Raw genomic sequence first — 16,346 nt, 5'->3', positions numbered from 1 at the left:
TTTTTTGCATTCGAAAGTGTTTTACACAGGGCCGTAGCTACGCCCAATTTTAAGGTAGAGCAAAAGAACTTTTTGGTAGGGCAGAAACCATAATTGACTTCGAAAAAGTGAATCAGTCTAATTTTCTTGGGGCTTTTCATTTTAAGGCAGGGCATTGGGCCTTTTAAGGTAGAGCATTGCCTCTATCCCTCCCCACCCCTCCTTACTACGGCCATAATTTTAACTAATTCTATTATTTATATTTTTGTTATATTTTTTTATTTGTAAAATGTATACGATCTTAGTAACGAATACCCTGAACTATCGTGAATAGTGGCTATTAATTCACCCAGAGAAATCGATAAGAAATTTGATTGTATTAAATTGTTTACTAAATAAGCTAAGCATATAAAAATGACCGATTATAAGTATACCACTTTGAGAGATTAAATTTCGTGAATTGGACATCAATCAAGTATGTTCGGACAGGCCACCCTATACAGGCCAAATTAAAACAATTGTATTCCATCCATAAACAAAACTAAACGTTTTTTTTCTTAAAGACAATTATGTCATGACTAACATATGTAACTACAATATATAGATAGTTCAATATATGTATTACCCACTCTTGAAATATGAACTTCCTTTCAGCTATCAAGTTATTATGGGTCGTAGTTTTGGCCGTCATATCTAAGACTGATATTATCTAATCTTACTAATGATACCCCTCATGCATTGCCATTCCTGGGGACTCAGGTGTTATTCCTCTGTAAATTCATTGTCATATCTTACCCTTCAAACCTAAACGCAGCTATGCGGGGGGAGGGATTGTTAGTAAAGGACAGGTTAGTCCGCATTCATCATCATCATCACCCACCATCATAACTGCCCACTGCCGAACATAGATCTCTCCATAAGGCGGATTTTGCCAGTACTTGCCACGCTTGTAAAGGGGGTTGACAACCGTCGTTAGACTTTCTTAAGAAAGATGCTGCTGCCAATTCCTTGATCATTCAATACCCTTAGTCGCCTCTTGCAACACCCAGGGGAAATGAATGGATGGCCCATTCTACGCCTACATATATATACATATTATTTTGTGTTCATACCTGTAAGGGTGCACATACGCCTACTGTTGATGTCCTGCATGACCTGCCTCATAAGGGTCGAGAGCTGCTTCGCGTCGCCAGACGTCGACTGCTTGGACAACCATTCCGTCTCCAGCTCCATTGACAACTGGATATGATACATAAATTAATTTAATTCTTTCATAATAAAAATAAAAAACGATAAAGCGGATGGGTATAACCACCGCTAAAAGACATAAATATAACTATGGATCCCACATAATAGACAGTGGCACCCAAAGCAACTCTCGTGCGTTGCATTTCTGAAGACTATAGTGGTTTTTTATGGATGATAATGAATTGGTAACCTCTCCTGAGCTAACGATATATACTGGCGGGGCACCAGTGAGGAATGATAGGTGAGTATGAAAGCAAGTCATTTGGCTTATCGTGATAAATTCATCAGAAATTATCCACAATGGTCTTCAGGGAGAACCACGTGGAAGTATTACTAACGATTCTATCGACATATTCGGTACAAAATATTTGATTTTTAGGAAGAACTTGTTTTCTATTTTGTAGAATATGATTGAATATATGTTTTTTTATATAGTTTTATATTTTATATATTTATATGACATTTTAAGTATTTCTTTTTATATTATGTGTTTGCTTTTAATGAATTACTCAAGCTGTGCACATAATGTAATTGGATTATAACCTAACCGAATCACAAATGTAATTATTACTTAAGTTTTTTTATGGTTGTGATCTGTTCTGAACTGGGGGGGGGGGGGGGGCTATTTAGTATCAGCATTGCACCTGTGCAAAGCCGGGGCGGGTCGCTAGTAAATAATATATGAATAAATAAAATATAAAAAATGATGATTAGCTACTGTTATTGTAATGAGTTCATAAAGTGAGCATGGACTCTTCTTTTGAACATGAATTTATTTGAAAGTATGTACCTTTACCCCCAGGACCCCATAGTCCTAGAGGTAAAGCCCATATACCACCATTGTTGTTGTTTTTTTATGCAATTTAGAATGACAAAAAGCTGACGGCCCACCTGATGGAAAGTGGTAACCGTCGCCTATAGACATGAGCAGTACCATGAACCTAACAAAGTATACTGTTTCGCCCATAATACTCCTAATGTATTGCCATTCCTGAGGACTCAGGTGTTATTCCTCTGTACCCTGTAAATTCACTGCCATATGCTACCCTTCAAGCCGAAACTCAGCCATGCAAACAAGTGCTTCAAGGTTGAAACACGAATAGGACAGAGGTGCCCAAGTAAACGACTTTTGTATGTCTCATAAAATCTACCATCGATAAACTATTTATTAATTCTACTATTGGGAATAATACTATGAAAACAATTGGAGAATGATCCAGAAATTTCCATCACTATCTTGTATAAATAAGACTGTCCAACAACTCCCATTGCTGTCGCGCTGTGAATTCCTGGCGTGTTATTTCACCACGCGTGTTAGTTTTAAAACTGCCCGTTTTAATCTATTTCAAACGAGTATTGTTAGCAACTGTATTGCACAATTCATATGCAAACGCTTATATCGTTTGTGACAAAACACCGGACGCCGCTGTCTCGTTTTAGCTCAAGCATGCGGTAGCGTAAACGTATTAACGAATTAGTTCGTTCTCGTTTGCTATTTTCTTGAAGATTCTGGTCGGAACGTTGAGTTAATCTTATATAATCATAAATTATTATAATTTAAAACATAAAAGAGCTTTTTTTACCTCGTAAATGATAGTTTTATAGCGTAAAATCTTCTTTATGTAACTTAAAATGACAAACAAGCCGACTGCCCGCCTGATAGAAAGTGATTTACACAATAGCGTAATTTACACACATGAACAGTTTCATGGACGTCATAGAATATACTGTGACGCCTGTGGTACTCTTCAGGGGGGGGGGTGGAGAAGCTATTGTTAGTAATGGAGATTAGCAAACCCATTGGTAGCAATATACTCTATTAGGTTCCCCCTGGAAACAATCGTGATTGATTTATTATTGAATTCATAACGAAGGGGCCAAGTGACTTGCTTCATCATTACCTCTCACTGGTACCCCGCCAGTGTATACCGATAGAGCAGGCGGGGTAACTATTAAATGAATAAATGAATGAACGATAATTTTATTTGCTTAATAATAAATTTACTCATTCAATTATGATCCTTAAAAAGAGATACTCTTCATGCGTTGGCATTTCTAATGACTAGGGTGACTAAAGACTCCCTCTTGTGACGCTTCAGCCATTACAATATTTTTTTTTCTGTGTTGGGTTGCCAACAAATATTATAAAGAGAAAAAAGATTGATTTTTTATTTATAATTTTAAACTCCAAAATTAGAAGTACTTGATTGATTTTAAAAATTCTTTCGCCTACATTAAGTTACATTATCAACAAGTAACACGGATTGTATTTTATTTAAAAACTACCTATAACTTCATAGTGATTGTTGGTTTAACAATTAAGGCGGAGGGGAATGGGATTATTAATAATGGGGAGGTTAGTCCCCATTGCTATCAATATACCTTATCAGGTCGACCTCCACGCGGATCCCCTTGAAAATCATTGTGACAAATTTATCGCTGAATTCGTCACGATGGGCTAACTGACCTGCGTTTTCATCCTCACCAATCATCCATCACTAGTGCCCCGGCAGTGTATACCGATAACGCAGGCAGGGTTACGATTCCATTATCATCCATTAAAAAAAAAAAAAACAAGGCGCTATAAGATAAACAAACTAACACTTTCACATTTATAATATTAGTAAGGACGTATTAAGTAAGGTCCGTGCCCTCAATAAATTCTTACCTGGTATTTACATTATTTCTATAAATTAAAGCAACACAAATGCAAAACGATGTAAATAGCAGTTGCTATGCTGGCAAATAGTTTTAAAGTTTATTACTAACAGAGTTTGGTCTCTATTACACAAAACATAAGGATGGAAATTAATCGCAACTCCTAATTATGATTCGAAGTAGGGACCATTATGAACAATCAATTTTCATTTAAAAGTGGCAGCTCTGTAAACATCCTGCACAAGAGACAAGGTTGAACACATTATTATCCGACTGTTACAGAAAGGACAGTAATGTTTTAAGGAATAATACATTTGTTTTTAAATGGATTTATATTTAATTGAATTATTAGATTTATTTAATTTAAAGGAACGGTAACTTCGGCTTAGGATGAAGAGGCAGATGAGTTAGTCTATCATGATGAATTCGCTTGGAATTGAGTATGATTATTTCCATATGGAACCGTGCGGAGGTCGACCTGACAGGCTCTCAGGAAAAAAATTCAATTTGATATCACAACGAAATCTATATGCTTAGGATTAATATTAAATAAATTTCTAATAGATTAAAGTCACAATTATTGTATGTTTACTTTATAATTGTGATAGATGAAAGAATAATTACGAAAGAGATTTATCAAGCAAAAATTAATGTAGAATCGCTAGGAGCCGCCCTAGATGGACATATGCTACGGCGACCAAATAGGTAACGTGCTGAAGAAGGGTCAAATTAAAAGTACCCGTAACCGGCGAGCGTGTATGAAAAGATTGATGAATGTGGAGGAACCGTAAGAGGCTTGTTTAAATCGAAGCATTTGGCGTTCCATTGTTTCTGTTTACCCTAATGGGAGACAGTCGTGACAAATATTTATGTACTTATATACATTTATAATGGTCCATAAAATAGTAATTTCGCAAAATTATCAAATTAAAATATTAAGTTAAGAAATAAATTTAGAGTAATGGCGTCTCAAAATCCAACCCATTGACGTATTTATGATTATTTTCCAGAGGGAGAAAGGGGTGCTTACCACTTAGGCATGTTATGTAAACAATAGCAAAACAATAACACAAATGCCAAGAAATAAATTTAAAAATAAAATAAAGACTTTTTAACAACATTTTTTTACAACGTGACTGAATACCTAAATGCTAAGAGAGAATAACTGTTGAGTTTCTAGTGGGCTCTTCTCAACAGATAACAAATTTCCGAACCCTGCATTCATAAAAAAATGACGATTTAAATATGCTTGTAAACAAGTTTATTTGCATAAAGTTGATCCGAATTTGAATATATTAAATATTGATATATTTTCTTTATTTATTTTTAATTGTAATAAGTCTGACAATTCTAATTTTAAAACTTGTAACCATCATTATTGACATGTATTGTAATTAATTTATAACATTATTTTTGTTTTTTTATTTCAAATGTTGTTATTATTGTTATTTATTTTGTAAATAAAAAAAATCATAATGTAAATATTGATTTGCCTTTACGTGACAAAAAATGTTATATCGGTGAATAAAGAAATATGAATATAAATATATACTCTCAGACATATTTTTACGCACAGCTGGAAGCTCTGCGTAAATCATTACCTACCTCAGTGGATATCAGAAAAATCTGGTGGTCTACCATGAAACGAAATTCCGAATTTTCGGGATCCATTTCGTGTTTTTGTTCGTACCAAACTCGACCCAGTAAATGGAGCTTAACATTTCGTTCATCATAAATTTTATCCTAATAGTCCAGAGGAATGATATTTTAACATTTTTAATAATTTTAAACGGCATGTATTATGTAATTTTAACATCAAATTTCTGTTTCGTTCGTGCCCGAAATTTCAAAAAATATTTCATGGTAGGCCCTCTGGAATAGGCGCGGTCTACCCGGACTCATCTTAAATAAGTCTATGCACATCAGAAGAAGACTTTATACAATACTCATTATACATGGATACCTTTCTCCTTTTTGGGTTTCCGTTGCCATTCATCTATCTTTGCTGTGGTGTGAAGGATGGAATGTGGTAGTGAAATTATATTGGACAATAGCTTCGTTATAAATATTAGTCCTCAGAAATGACAACACATGAAGGATGCTATGGGAGTCACAGTATATTCTGTGTTATTCATAGTTCCGCTATATTTTATACCTCGGTTCAGAATGCTTCTGCAACTTTAGTTAAACTCAAATAATGACTCTTTTTGATCTAGTTCCATCATTATCATCACATCAGCCTTTAACAATAGTTATATAAAACTCCCCTTTGGGGGGTTTTTCCAATAGTTGCCACGCTTGGCAAGCGGATTGGCAACCGCAGTTAGGCTTTGGAGATGTTTAAAGAGGGACGCTGCTGCCCATCCCTCGCCCTCCCTTAGTCGCCTCCTACGACACCAACGGGAAAGATAGGGGTGGCCTATTCTATGCCGGGACCACACAGCAAGATCATTAGTTGCAATGGTCATTAGTTTATTTAAAATTAATGAATCTATGAAGCAAACCGGTTTTCTTAATAGATATGAACCTACCTATAAAATTATGAACATATTGTACTATAATTTATATAATTGGCAATAAATAGTTGCGGGGATCACTTCGGTAGTTTTAAATTTATTTACATGTGTGTTTTTTTCATACTTGCTCTATCCGGTAACCGGTTCAGCAAACAGAATTTAAAAAAAGAACTCAAGTGACGGCCTCGAAAACGATGCCGCGAGGATTTTAACGCCTTTAAAAGGGACTGGTTCGTGGTGGCGCAGCACAAGAACTTTTAAAAGAAAAAGAGGATGACCTTTGCCCAACTGTGGGACAACACAAATTAATAACAGATAGAGAGATAGACGATATCTGAAATGTCTTTAGATCTAATATAATAAAAATGATATAATGGAACTCCAAATATGGGATACACTTTTCGAAATTCGCATATATTTTTTTATAACATTGAAATGCCAAACAAGCATACGGCCAGCCTGATGCTAAGCGATTAACGTAGCTTATAAATGTTTGTTATACCAGGGGTATTACAGGAAAATTTTGCCAACCCTGAAGAAATCATGTCCTGAATTTTAACTTGTTTGGATTCTAGTTTCCAATATATATTCTTAGATTAACAAAGTCAACAATTTTATTTTGATTAAAATTTGCATATTTTCTGTCTGTTTGTCGGGACTTTTAAAATTTAAACCAGATTATTATTAATTTTTTTTTGCAAACCAAGACAGAAAGCAGCTTATGTCCTTCTCTCATTTCAAATGGGGTTTGTTACCCCACTTGAAATGAGAGATGTTACACTTTCGTCTATAATATCAATAACAAAAAAATATACTTACAAGATACTCTGTGAGTTTCTTCACCAGTGGTTCCAGATGGACGGTCCGGGCCCAAGCGTCACACACAAAACATAGGTTGAAATAAAATGCATTGCGGGCATACTTCTTGTTATCAATCCGTACTGGGAAACCAAGGATTTTAGAGCCCAGTAGTGTTCTAAAAATAAATATTAGAAACATTATTAAAATATATTAAGGTATTATATCTTAACATCTACATGATTCGGATTGAAATTTTAAAATTGTTTTCCAATTTTGAAATTGTTCTATTCTTACTTACTTTCTAATTCTTAATATATATTAAGTAAGATATTTATGTTTATTACTCTGTGATTGAAAAAATAAATAAACAATATTGATATATTACATAATTTTGCTTGTACTTTTTAAGCAACTATTATAAAAGCAGATGAGACAATTTGTTGATTATAACACAACACTCCATAATAATTATAAATATTATTTTATCTATGGAAATAATAATGATATTCATTCCAAGATATATTAGAGAAATTGTGTAAATATCTCATCTGTGTATCTGGGACATATGATTGACCAGAGTAAGAAGTTGCAAAAGACGTAGGAACCTACCAGGGAATACCTAGTTACTTATTATAATAGAAAAATCATGTGGTATCATCAGAAAAAGAAGTGTTCTCAGATATGAAGGTGAATGAAGCATAGGTGCATGTATATAGGTGTTTGGCTCTCTGTTCTCTCTGTCTACTCTATAAGAGGCTTAGCATAAAGATAGACAAATTAATATCTAAATATGCCAGATTAAAAAATTATACATCATAATATCATCAAAGGAAAAACGATTTAATTTAATTTTATATTAAATGTAGGTAGAAATAATATTCATATTTATTTATAAACAAATATTTAATCTTTGAACTCACACAGTCAATGTGCATCTCTGAAGTTGAATTTTCGGTATGATGTAGTGACTAACAGTATCAAATATGTCCTTGGATATATAGTTTTCCGGTACTTGACAAGTAATTTTAGGGCCAGCGGTTGGGTGAAATTCACACAAAAATATACATCGAATTGGGCCCTCCTGGCCACAGCCCTCGTAATATTTCGAGTTCGCATCCATGGTGAACAAGTTTACTTTCTCTTTCCAATTCGATAATTTATCATAAACATATCCGATTCATTATAATTCGTTTCCAACAAATCACTGTACCGTCAAACCACTGCAACACTTTATCACGATAAAAAAAACATAAACAAGAAATTGTAACAAAATAATAGACCTAACGAAAACACGTCGAGTAGTCAACTGACGTCTGATGATTTAATCAGTTGCAGTTGACAGTTGGTTTCAATGTTTCCAACTCGTATTCGGATTTAAAATGATGCTAATATGAGATTAATCAAAGTCGAAAATAATACTTCTTACTAAATAATATTAAATTTTTTTTGTTCTCTGTTCGGTCTATATTTATAATTTGTGTCAATTTTTACCAATAATTAAAAAAGTATTAAACCAAGTATAAAAAAAGTTTTAGTTTAAAATGTTTGGGTATTTTCTACCAATTTTGATATGTATGATATGTTTTATAAATAAGAAAGATTTTTTCTCTTTATTCTGGCAAATCGTAAATTTCGGTTAAATTTGAGATTTGCCTAGTGAAAGCTGAATTAATAAAAAAGGGGCCAGGGAAGCCTAATGTCAACAAAATTGGTAACACTGCTGGCATTTGAGATTGTAGTGTCACTGACATGTAGTGTCAAACATATGACATAACACTTATATTGTTTATTTCTTTGACCCAATAAATAATTTATAATTAAACAATGGAAAGTAATCCATATAAATTACTAATTGCTGCAACAGGGAGTGTAGCCGCATTAAAAATACCAGTTTTAGTAAAGTCTTTGATAGATTTAAATGATACTGAAAGTGCATGCACTTTTGAGGTTATGTTGATATTTACTTGTATAATTATTATATTATTATTTATTATATAATATATACATATGATATATTATGAATATATATACTTGAATTATCTCTTAATTGTCGTATACTTTCCTAAATATACAACATTTAAGATGAGATGGCATAAAACATATTGCGATTAATTTAAGTAGGTACCTAATGATAATACATATCGTTCGATTTCGATATGAGGAAATAAAGAACATTGCGTATTTTAGAAGATACATGTAGATAACCGTTTTACTACGTATATATAATTTTACTTATTAATAAATTTCGCCGAGTATGATTACAACTTACAATTTTTCTTCTAATATATTTAATTTTAAATTATAGGTCCGTCTTATAGTTACAGAGCATGCAAAACATTTCTTCGATGCATCGGAACTACCACCAAAAGTGATTATGTTTGATGACAACTCTGAATGGCAGGCATGGAATCAAAGAGGAGACCCAGTTGTTCACATTGAGCTAGGAAAGTGGGCAGACTTAATGGTTATTGCGCCTCTAGATGCTAACACATTGGCGAAAATGTCACAGGTACTAATTTTACTTGTCATATGTAAAGTTTAGTAACCAGATACCTATAATACCTTTAGCTGTACATCATTTGTGGTTATTCTCAAAAATTTTCTCATTTTGGGAATTACTATAACCAATTTTTGCTTGTCAGACAAGCAGTATCAAGAATTAAGACTAAGCCGAAACTTTGCCTCCATTTGTGTCTTCTGCTGCTTCTATAACAGATTGTGTGAAAAGATGTCTACAGTCACCTTTATAATTTATCATTGTACCACTCACCTTTAACAAGGAATTCATTGTCACTCATAAATAGTTGCATACAGTGTAGTTTCAGAGCCATCAGATGGGCTGTATACTTGTTTATTTTTGTGGTATAAAAAAAAAATTATAGGTCATACTAAAACAATGACTGTTTCAGGGAATCTGTGATAATTTATTAACCTGTACTACTCGAGCGTGGGACCTGTCAAAACCTTTAATTTTTTGCCCAGCTATGAACACTAGGATGTGGCAACATCCAGTTACTTCTAAACAGATAGCCATGTTGAAAGAATGGGGTCACGAAGAGATACCACCAATAGAGAAAACTTTAATATGTGGCGACACTGGAGTTGGGGCCATGGCTGAAGTTGCCACTATTGTGGAGAGAATAAAAGAACATGCGTATAAAAGAAAATGACAAAAATAAATTCCTTAGCTTTTCTTAAACAAAGTATTGCCTACAATTGATATATAAATTTAATACGGTAAGTCCACCTGTGTACATTGGCATTATAACCAGGTATCTTTATTAAAAGATAATAAATAAAAGCATTTACATAAATAAATTTAGAATCAATTAAATTGCGATAAAATATAGAATAGATTAAAGAATCCTGTACTGTATACTTTATTTGTTAATTAGGAAGTTCTGTCAGTTAGTAAATCCTCAATCATAAGTCTATTGAAGAATGTAATTATTTGTAGATTTGTCATATATGATTAGAGATCTTTATATAATTGTAATAGTATTTCTTATTCTAGACTCACACATTATTTATTTACTATCTGTGTAGATTTTGTTTATTTTCATTGTGTAGGTTTAAGAATGTAACTAAAATGTGATAATAATATTATAATTTACATACAACGATTATAAATTTGTAAATTAAAAGACATCATAAATGTATATTGTTTATTGCATCACTGAATACTGTTTCTAACACTAGCGTACATGCAATATGAACAAAACTATTAAAATCAATTAAAAACTCTCATATTGTATACATCACATACAAATAACTATACAAAAAACATTACTATAAACTTCTACCAAACTTAAAGGCATCTTCCCAAATACAGAACAATGTTCATATTTCACACAATGTTCAAAGGCAAAGGACATTATGTTATCTTTATGGAGATTCCTGTTAGTGGGAATTACATTTTAAGTTGTTTACCTATTCTGAAGTACTAAAGATACTCTGATAAAAAATAATGGGTTTAAATTTTTAACTCATGTCATCATACCTATTTAAGAGAAGTATTACTAAAATTAGATAATTTTAGACTTAATAATCTAATTTTAGAGATTCTTTTCAGATGTGAGATATACAAAATGATATTATATAGTACAATGAATTTGATTTTTAATTAAGATTCTAAAGTCTAATTTTTAATTTAAAGAGTGACAGATCAAAAATTGTAATTGGCAATTAATTTGTTCTGTATTTGTTAAGTAACTTTTAACCCTTAAAACAATATTTCAAAAACTGTAATCACTGATATTAAAAATATCTACAGGATGATTATTCATTTGTTTCATTCCATTATACTTTGCGCGAGCGTATTTGAGACAAAGTAACCCTGTATATCAAAAACAAATATTTTATTATAAACTAATCGTGACTTAGTAATATATTTAAAATAATAAAATAAAACAAATTTATCCACCAGTGAACAAGCAAAATATGACGAGTTGTGCGTAAAAGCACCGTTATATAATTAAATATGCCCACACAGTTATATCAACATGATACACTTTTACGTACTGAAACTAAATCTATGTCTATTCTCTAAAATGTTCTAATTTTAGAGACACATTTAGATTTTAGAGCAGCCTTTCCCAAAGTGAACGATAACGCCCCTTTGTAGGCGCTGCAAGTCTAAATGGGGCCGGGAAGATACCCAGAAAAAAAATGGGGGCATTGTGTAGAGGCTTAGGGGGTGATTTGTTGATCTTGAAGTAACAGTGGTTTTTAAGTAGGTGAAAAAATGGGGGTGCTAAAAAATAATTTATTCTCAAAGTGGGCAGTAGACAAAATAAGTTTGGGAACCCTTTTAGAGTGTCGTGGTCACACATGGTACCCAACCGATGATGCAAACGAACTTTGCAAAGATGTGTGCATATTGCGCTTTCTTTAAGAGGTCGAGCCTCCAAAATAATTTTAAATAAGTTGTAGTCTATACAAATAATGTCGCAAATGAGAGAAGATAAGGGAAAATGGAGTCACCATTTTAAAATCTAGATCACTAGGATCAATAACTGGCTGGAAGAGATATAGGGCTGGATGTGTGGTATCCACTGATGGGACGTCAAATAAAAAAAACTACCACCAGGTAAACCCTATGCATTTTTCCATTTTATTTTACCTAAAAGGATGAATATTTTTAAATGCCTTTTAATAAATATAATATGCACATGCAATTAAAAATGGATATTTATTTACAAGAAATATGGTACGGTAGGAATGTATCGTGTTGACATGAATCGTGTGAGACGAGTTTACAAGTGTATTTACGAATTAAATATATTAAATTACATCTCAATCCAATTATATTACGTATTTATTTTAATACATCTGCAACAATGTCGGTTTCGTAACTAAACAGATATTTAAAACAATATATATATACCGTGGATCTGCCGACTCAAGCAACTTGAGGGGATAATATAAAAATACTATATTTACAAATATAAATTGATATTTATTACGAGACTGGCATTGTTAGAGACGCGTTGGAAAAAAATTAAAATATTTACAAATAAAATAATTAATAGAGATTCGAAAAATGTTGAATGATTTCCTTATGAGAATTATTCTAACAACTCGAATGAATAATTGATTCAAGATAAGAAGTGAGAATTAAACTTATCTATAGTGGAATCGTACTCTATACAAATTAAAAACTATTTATACTGTCATGTTACGAGGACGTCGCGTAAACAATCGCGAAATTGTAAAAAATGCAAATCTAGAGAGAACCATTTTGAACTATCACAAATATTGGTAAATATAAAATGCTAAAAAATGTATAAATGCAATATAATTCATATATTAAACGTTTACATGAAAACCCACTATACTTGGGTTCATATAATTATTGTGTATAATGTTCATCATATTATATTAAGGACACTGTTTAATTTAATAACTATATTACTACATGTAAAAAAATTACGTTGGATTTTTGAAAACATTGTGTAGAAAACTGTGCGTTCTCAAAGGCCGTATCTAGCGGTACTATAACGCCTATAGCCCGATCGCTCTATCTCCCTCTACTATTCAATGTAAGAGAGAGACCATTCTAAAACTAATAAGCTATGGGCCCACGAAAAACCTTTAAAAGCTAAGCTTTTGTATAGAAATAAAGATATTTGTAAATTGTTAGTAGCAAAATACTGCAGCGTTGCGTGGAATGAATTTGTAGGCGTATCGAATGTTGTTTTTGCGTATATTGCCCTCTATTGCGGCCGATTAAAGCTCGTTTTCCTATGGCAAGAGATTAAGTTAATAATTAATTCACACAGTACCCAGTCACTCTTAGCGACATTGTGTGAACTTAAAATTTTGTCTTTTACAATTAAATAAAGTAATTACATTCGGCAGCGTAGAGTTGTGAGTAACAAGTGCAATATACGACGGGAACAACAACAAAATTATAGGCACATCTCTCACACAACGGTCTCGTTCTGTTTCTCGAACATGGCGCGCGTATACTTGGAGATCACATCGTACGTGGACTTGATGAGTTCGCAGCGCTCCTCCACCTCGCACTCGGACGGCGCCACCCTGTACGACGACTTGTGTCTCGCGGTCCCGTGGTGCGGCTCCGCGGGACCAAACTCTGGGGCGTTGTCCTCAATATTGTATATAGCTATCGATTGTTTCTTGTGCACCATATCTAAGTCTTTGCGTCTCTTCTTCTTATCGACATCGTTGATGTATGTGGCGCACCTCGCGTTGATCGAGTTGACGGCGTTCTGTACGGTCGAGTGGTCCAGTGCTTGACTGGATTCCTGTTCGTATCATACGTCCAGCTCTTCGAGCCCTTTGGACAGTCGGTGCGAATTGATGCGGCGGCGGTGCGAGCGGCGGACGGCGTCAGCGCGCCGGTACGGCTCGGACCGCAGCCCGTGCAGGATGTCCTCCAGCGCCCCGTTGTACACCTCGTCCTGGTGGAGAAGCTTCTTCTCGCCGACGGCCTGAGATTTCGTTTTTAGTTCGTTGATTACAGCCTCCTGGAATGTTGATGGGGTATTTATAATTGCGAGTATATATATAAAGGTTTACATATATGTATAAATAAACGCTAGAAAATTTTATTATTAAGCGCGACAGGTCGGCTTGGTACTTGTAAAAGGGTGGAGTCTTGAGGATACAGTCATCGATTACTTTCGATTCGATTATAGTATTCGATTGTCAACTCGACCTGTCGCGAACTATTGTGTTATTAACTAAGTAGTACAATATATAATAACACTTTATAAAACATGCAATATATTATTATATAGCTTTAAGAGAAATTTATTAGATTTTTATAGATACAACAAACAGAAGCGTTTAAGCTATTGAATATAGATACATCCAACTCACATTTTACGTCATTTTAAATGGGTCATATACTTGGCAACTAAAATATCGGAAAAGGCGGTTAACTATGAGCATTAGGTTAGATTAACTTGAAGTTTTGAAGGCAAAGGAATTAAAATTTTTATGTTTTCATTGTCACTTTAAATATATAAAAGTATATATTAAAAAATACTAATATAAAAATAATATATTCAGTTCATTTAGCCAATTAAAATTTTATTACATAACTCTAAGCCGAAATTTAAATAATATTATTTCATACTAAGGCTAATCTAATTACAATATCTATGTAAATATTTCTAATATATTTTAAAAATAAAAGAGTTTTATTTTAATATAACGTTATATAAGAAATAACACAAAACATTAACCTTCATATAAAAATGCTGGCCAGTAATCGTTGACACTGCATAGAGTCCATTTAAAAATTAAAATTTTAAATATCGATTTAATAAATTAGCCAGCGATTTGCTGCATTTTTATAACTAATAAGGTTAATTATTTGAAGCACTAGTAGCATCTTATCAAACCGTGCTTACAGAGTTTGAGCCAAGCGATAAAACTGCGTTAAATAATTAAACACATTCCCTGTAATCCATGCAAGTGCAGCGTTGGAAGAAATATATACGTTTATTATAATATGTATACATATAATTACGTACATACTTGTATTAGTTATCTAAATAAAACTAAAGACGTATCAATAATACTTTTTATAACACCATATTTTCTTAATTATTATATATCCGTTAACGTCCTGATTTTGATAAAAAAAAAACCATGGATTTTATACTAAAATATGGGGCATTTGTGTCCAAGAAAGGCAAGTACTGTGACAAATTACATAAAGAATTACCTAAATCTTTTGATTACCGAAATCTAATCACCTATTGCACACAAAATCACATGCTTTCATAATTTTAATTAACTTAAGAGGGTCTCTATTCAGGCGCGGATCCAACTAAAAAAAAGTTTGTAGGCACATCCATCCAAAAATCAATCAAGTGCGAGTCGGATTATAAATTTACTTGTGATCGATATACTGCACTCCTACAAAGATGTTTATAAAATACATATATGGTGCCCTGACCATGATTTTGTATAGTGTACAGTAGGGTAAAGTCGGGGGGCAAATACTGATCAATTAATAAACCTGTAAAATGTTACTCCTTAATACATAAAAACGTCAAATCTCACAAACCTATTTTAGGTATTGAACTGTTTATCTATTTCTTTTCTACTAAACTCCCAATTTGAAAGGAAGTGTCAAAACAATGTGTATACAGGGTGTAAGGAAAAGTTGGCAAAAATTTAAACAGTGAATTCAGACCATTATTCTCAACTTAAAACCAGTGAAAGTTCTTTCCGAAACATTTCAAAATTTTCTCGTGTTTCTTTCATTTAAAATCATGTAATCTATGATATTATGTCATAATATAAAGAATTTATATAATTTATAGTGAATAACTATAAAATAAAAAAAAAAAACAGCAATGTATTATTCATATTAAGATTTTACCGCGACGCGCGGAATCAACTATATCGTCATAGTCGTAGAATACTGGCGGATCTGACAAATATTACATATATAGATCCGTCAGTATTCTATGACTATGACGATATGAGATCAACGCCACGAGCGTACAAAAATACCTTCGAAAAAGCGCGCGTTGTAGATACCACGCGGCATGTGGATTGTAAAATTTCATATACATTGCGCGGCGTCAATTGTAAGAATATTTAATTATATGGTTATAGAACATTTCCGATGGGAAAACATTCTGCCGTCTAATTTACCAC

At 33.0% G+C, this 16,346-nt stretch overlaps 3 protein-coding genes across 4 annotated transcripts in view; 1 reads left to right on the top strand and 2 right to left on the bottom strand.

The window, feature by feature from the left end:
* The window catches only part of LOC113520705 (GATOR complex protein NPRL2-like), an 84,042-nt gene extending 75,517 nt beyond the window's left edge, over positions 1–8,525 (bottom strand). Inside the window, exons 1-3 of the mRNA XM_052897411.1 lie at positions 8,123–8,525; positions 7,221–7,377; positions 1,092–1,218 (exon numbers count right to left, since the gene is read on the bottom strand). Coding sequence (XP_052753371.1) covers positions 1,092–1,218; positions 7,221–7,377; positions 8,123–8,322 — 484 coding nt within the window. The 5' untranslated portion in view covers positions 8,323–8,525. The remainder of the gene's footprint in view (positions 1–1,091; positions 1,219–7,220; positions 7,378–8,122) is intronic.
* A 421-nt stretch (positions 8,526–8,946) lies between these two features.
* On the top strand, positions 8,947–11,199 carry LOC113520699 (phosphopantothenoylcysteine decarboxylase). Its single transcript, XM_026906106.3, has 3 exons — positions 8,947–9,149; positions 9,508–9,711; positions 10,112–11,199. Exons 1-3 carry the CDS (start codon positions 9,027–9,029, stop codon positions 10,370–10,372), a joined length of 588 nt encoding a protein of 195 aa, XP_026761907.2. The 5' UTR covers positions 8,947–9,026; the 3' UTR covers positions 10,373–11,199.
* The window catches only part of LOC113520704 (formin-like protein), a 116,078-nt gene continuing 110,585 nt past the window's right edge, over positions 10,854–16,346 (bottom strand). The window contains exon 17 of one of the 2 annotated variants that reach the window (XM_052897466.1): positions 10,854–14,194. In XM_052897466.1, coding sequence (XP_052753426.1) covers positions 13,982–14,194 — 213 coding nt within the window. In that variant the 3' untranslated portion in view covers positions 10,854–13,981. The remainder of the gene's footprint in view (positions 14,195–16,346) is intronic. The other variant, XM_052897467.1, reaches the window with a different exon arrangement.

Source organism: Galleria mellonella, unplaced genomic scaffold, assembly GCF_026898425.1.
Source record: "Galleria mellonella isolate WM207_F2 unplaced genomic scaffold, CSIRO_AGI_GalMel_v1 utg36, whole genome shotgun sequence".
NCBI lineage: Eukaryota > Metazoa > Arthropoda > Insecta > Lepidoptera > Pyralidae > Galleria > Galleria mellonella.
Note: the sequence above shows the minus strand (reverse complement) of the source record. Positions and strands in the feature narration are given on the sequence as shown.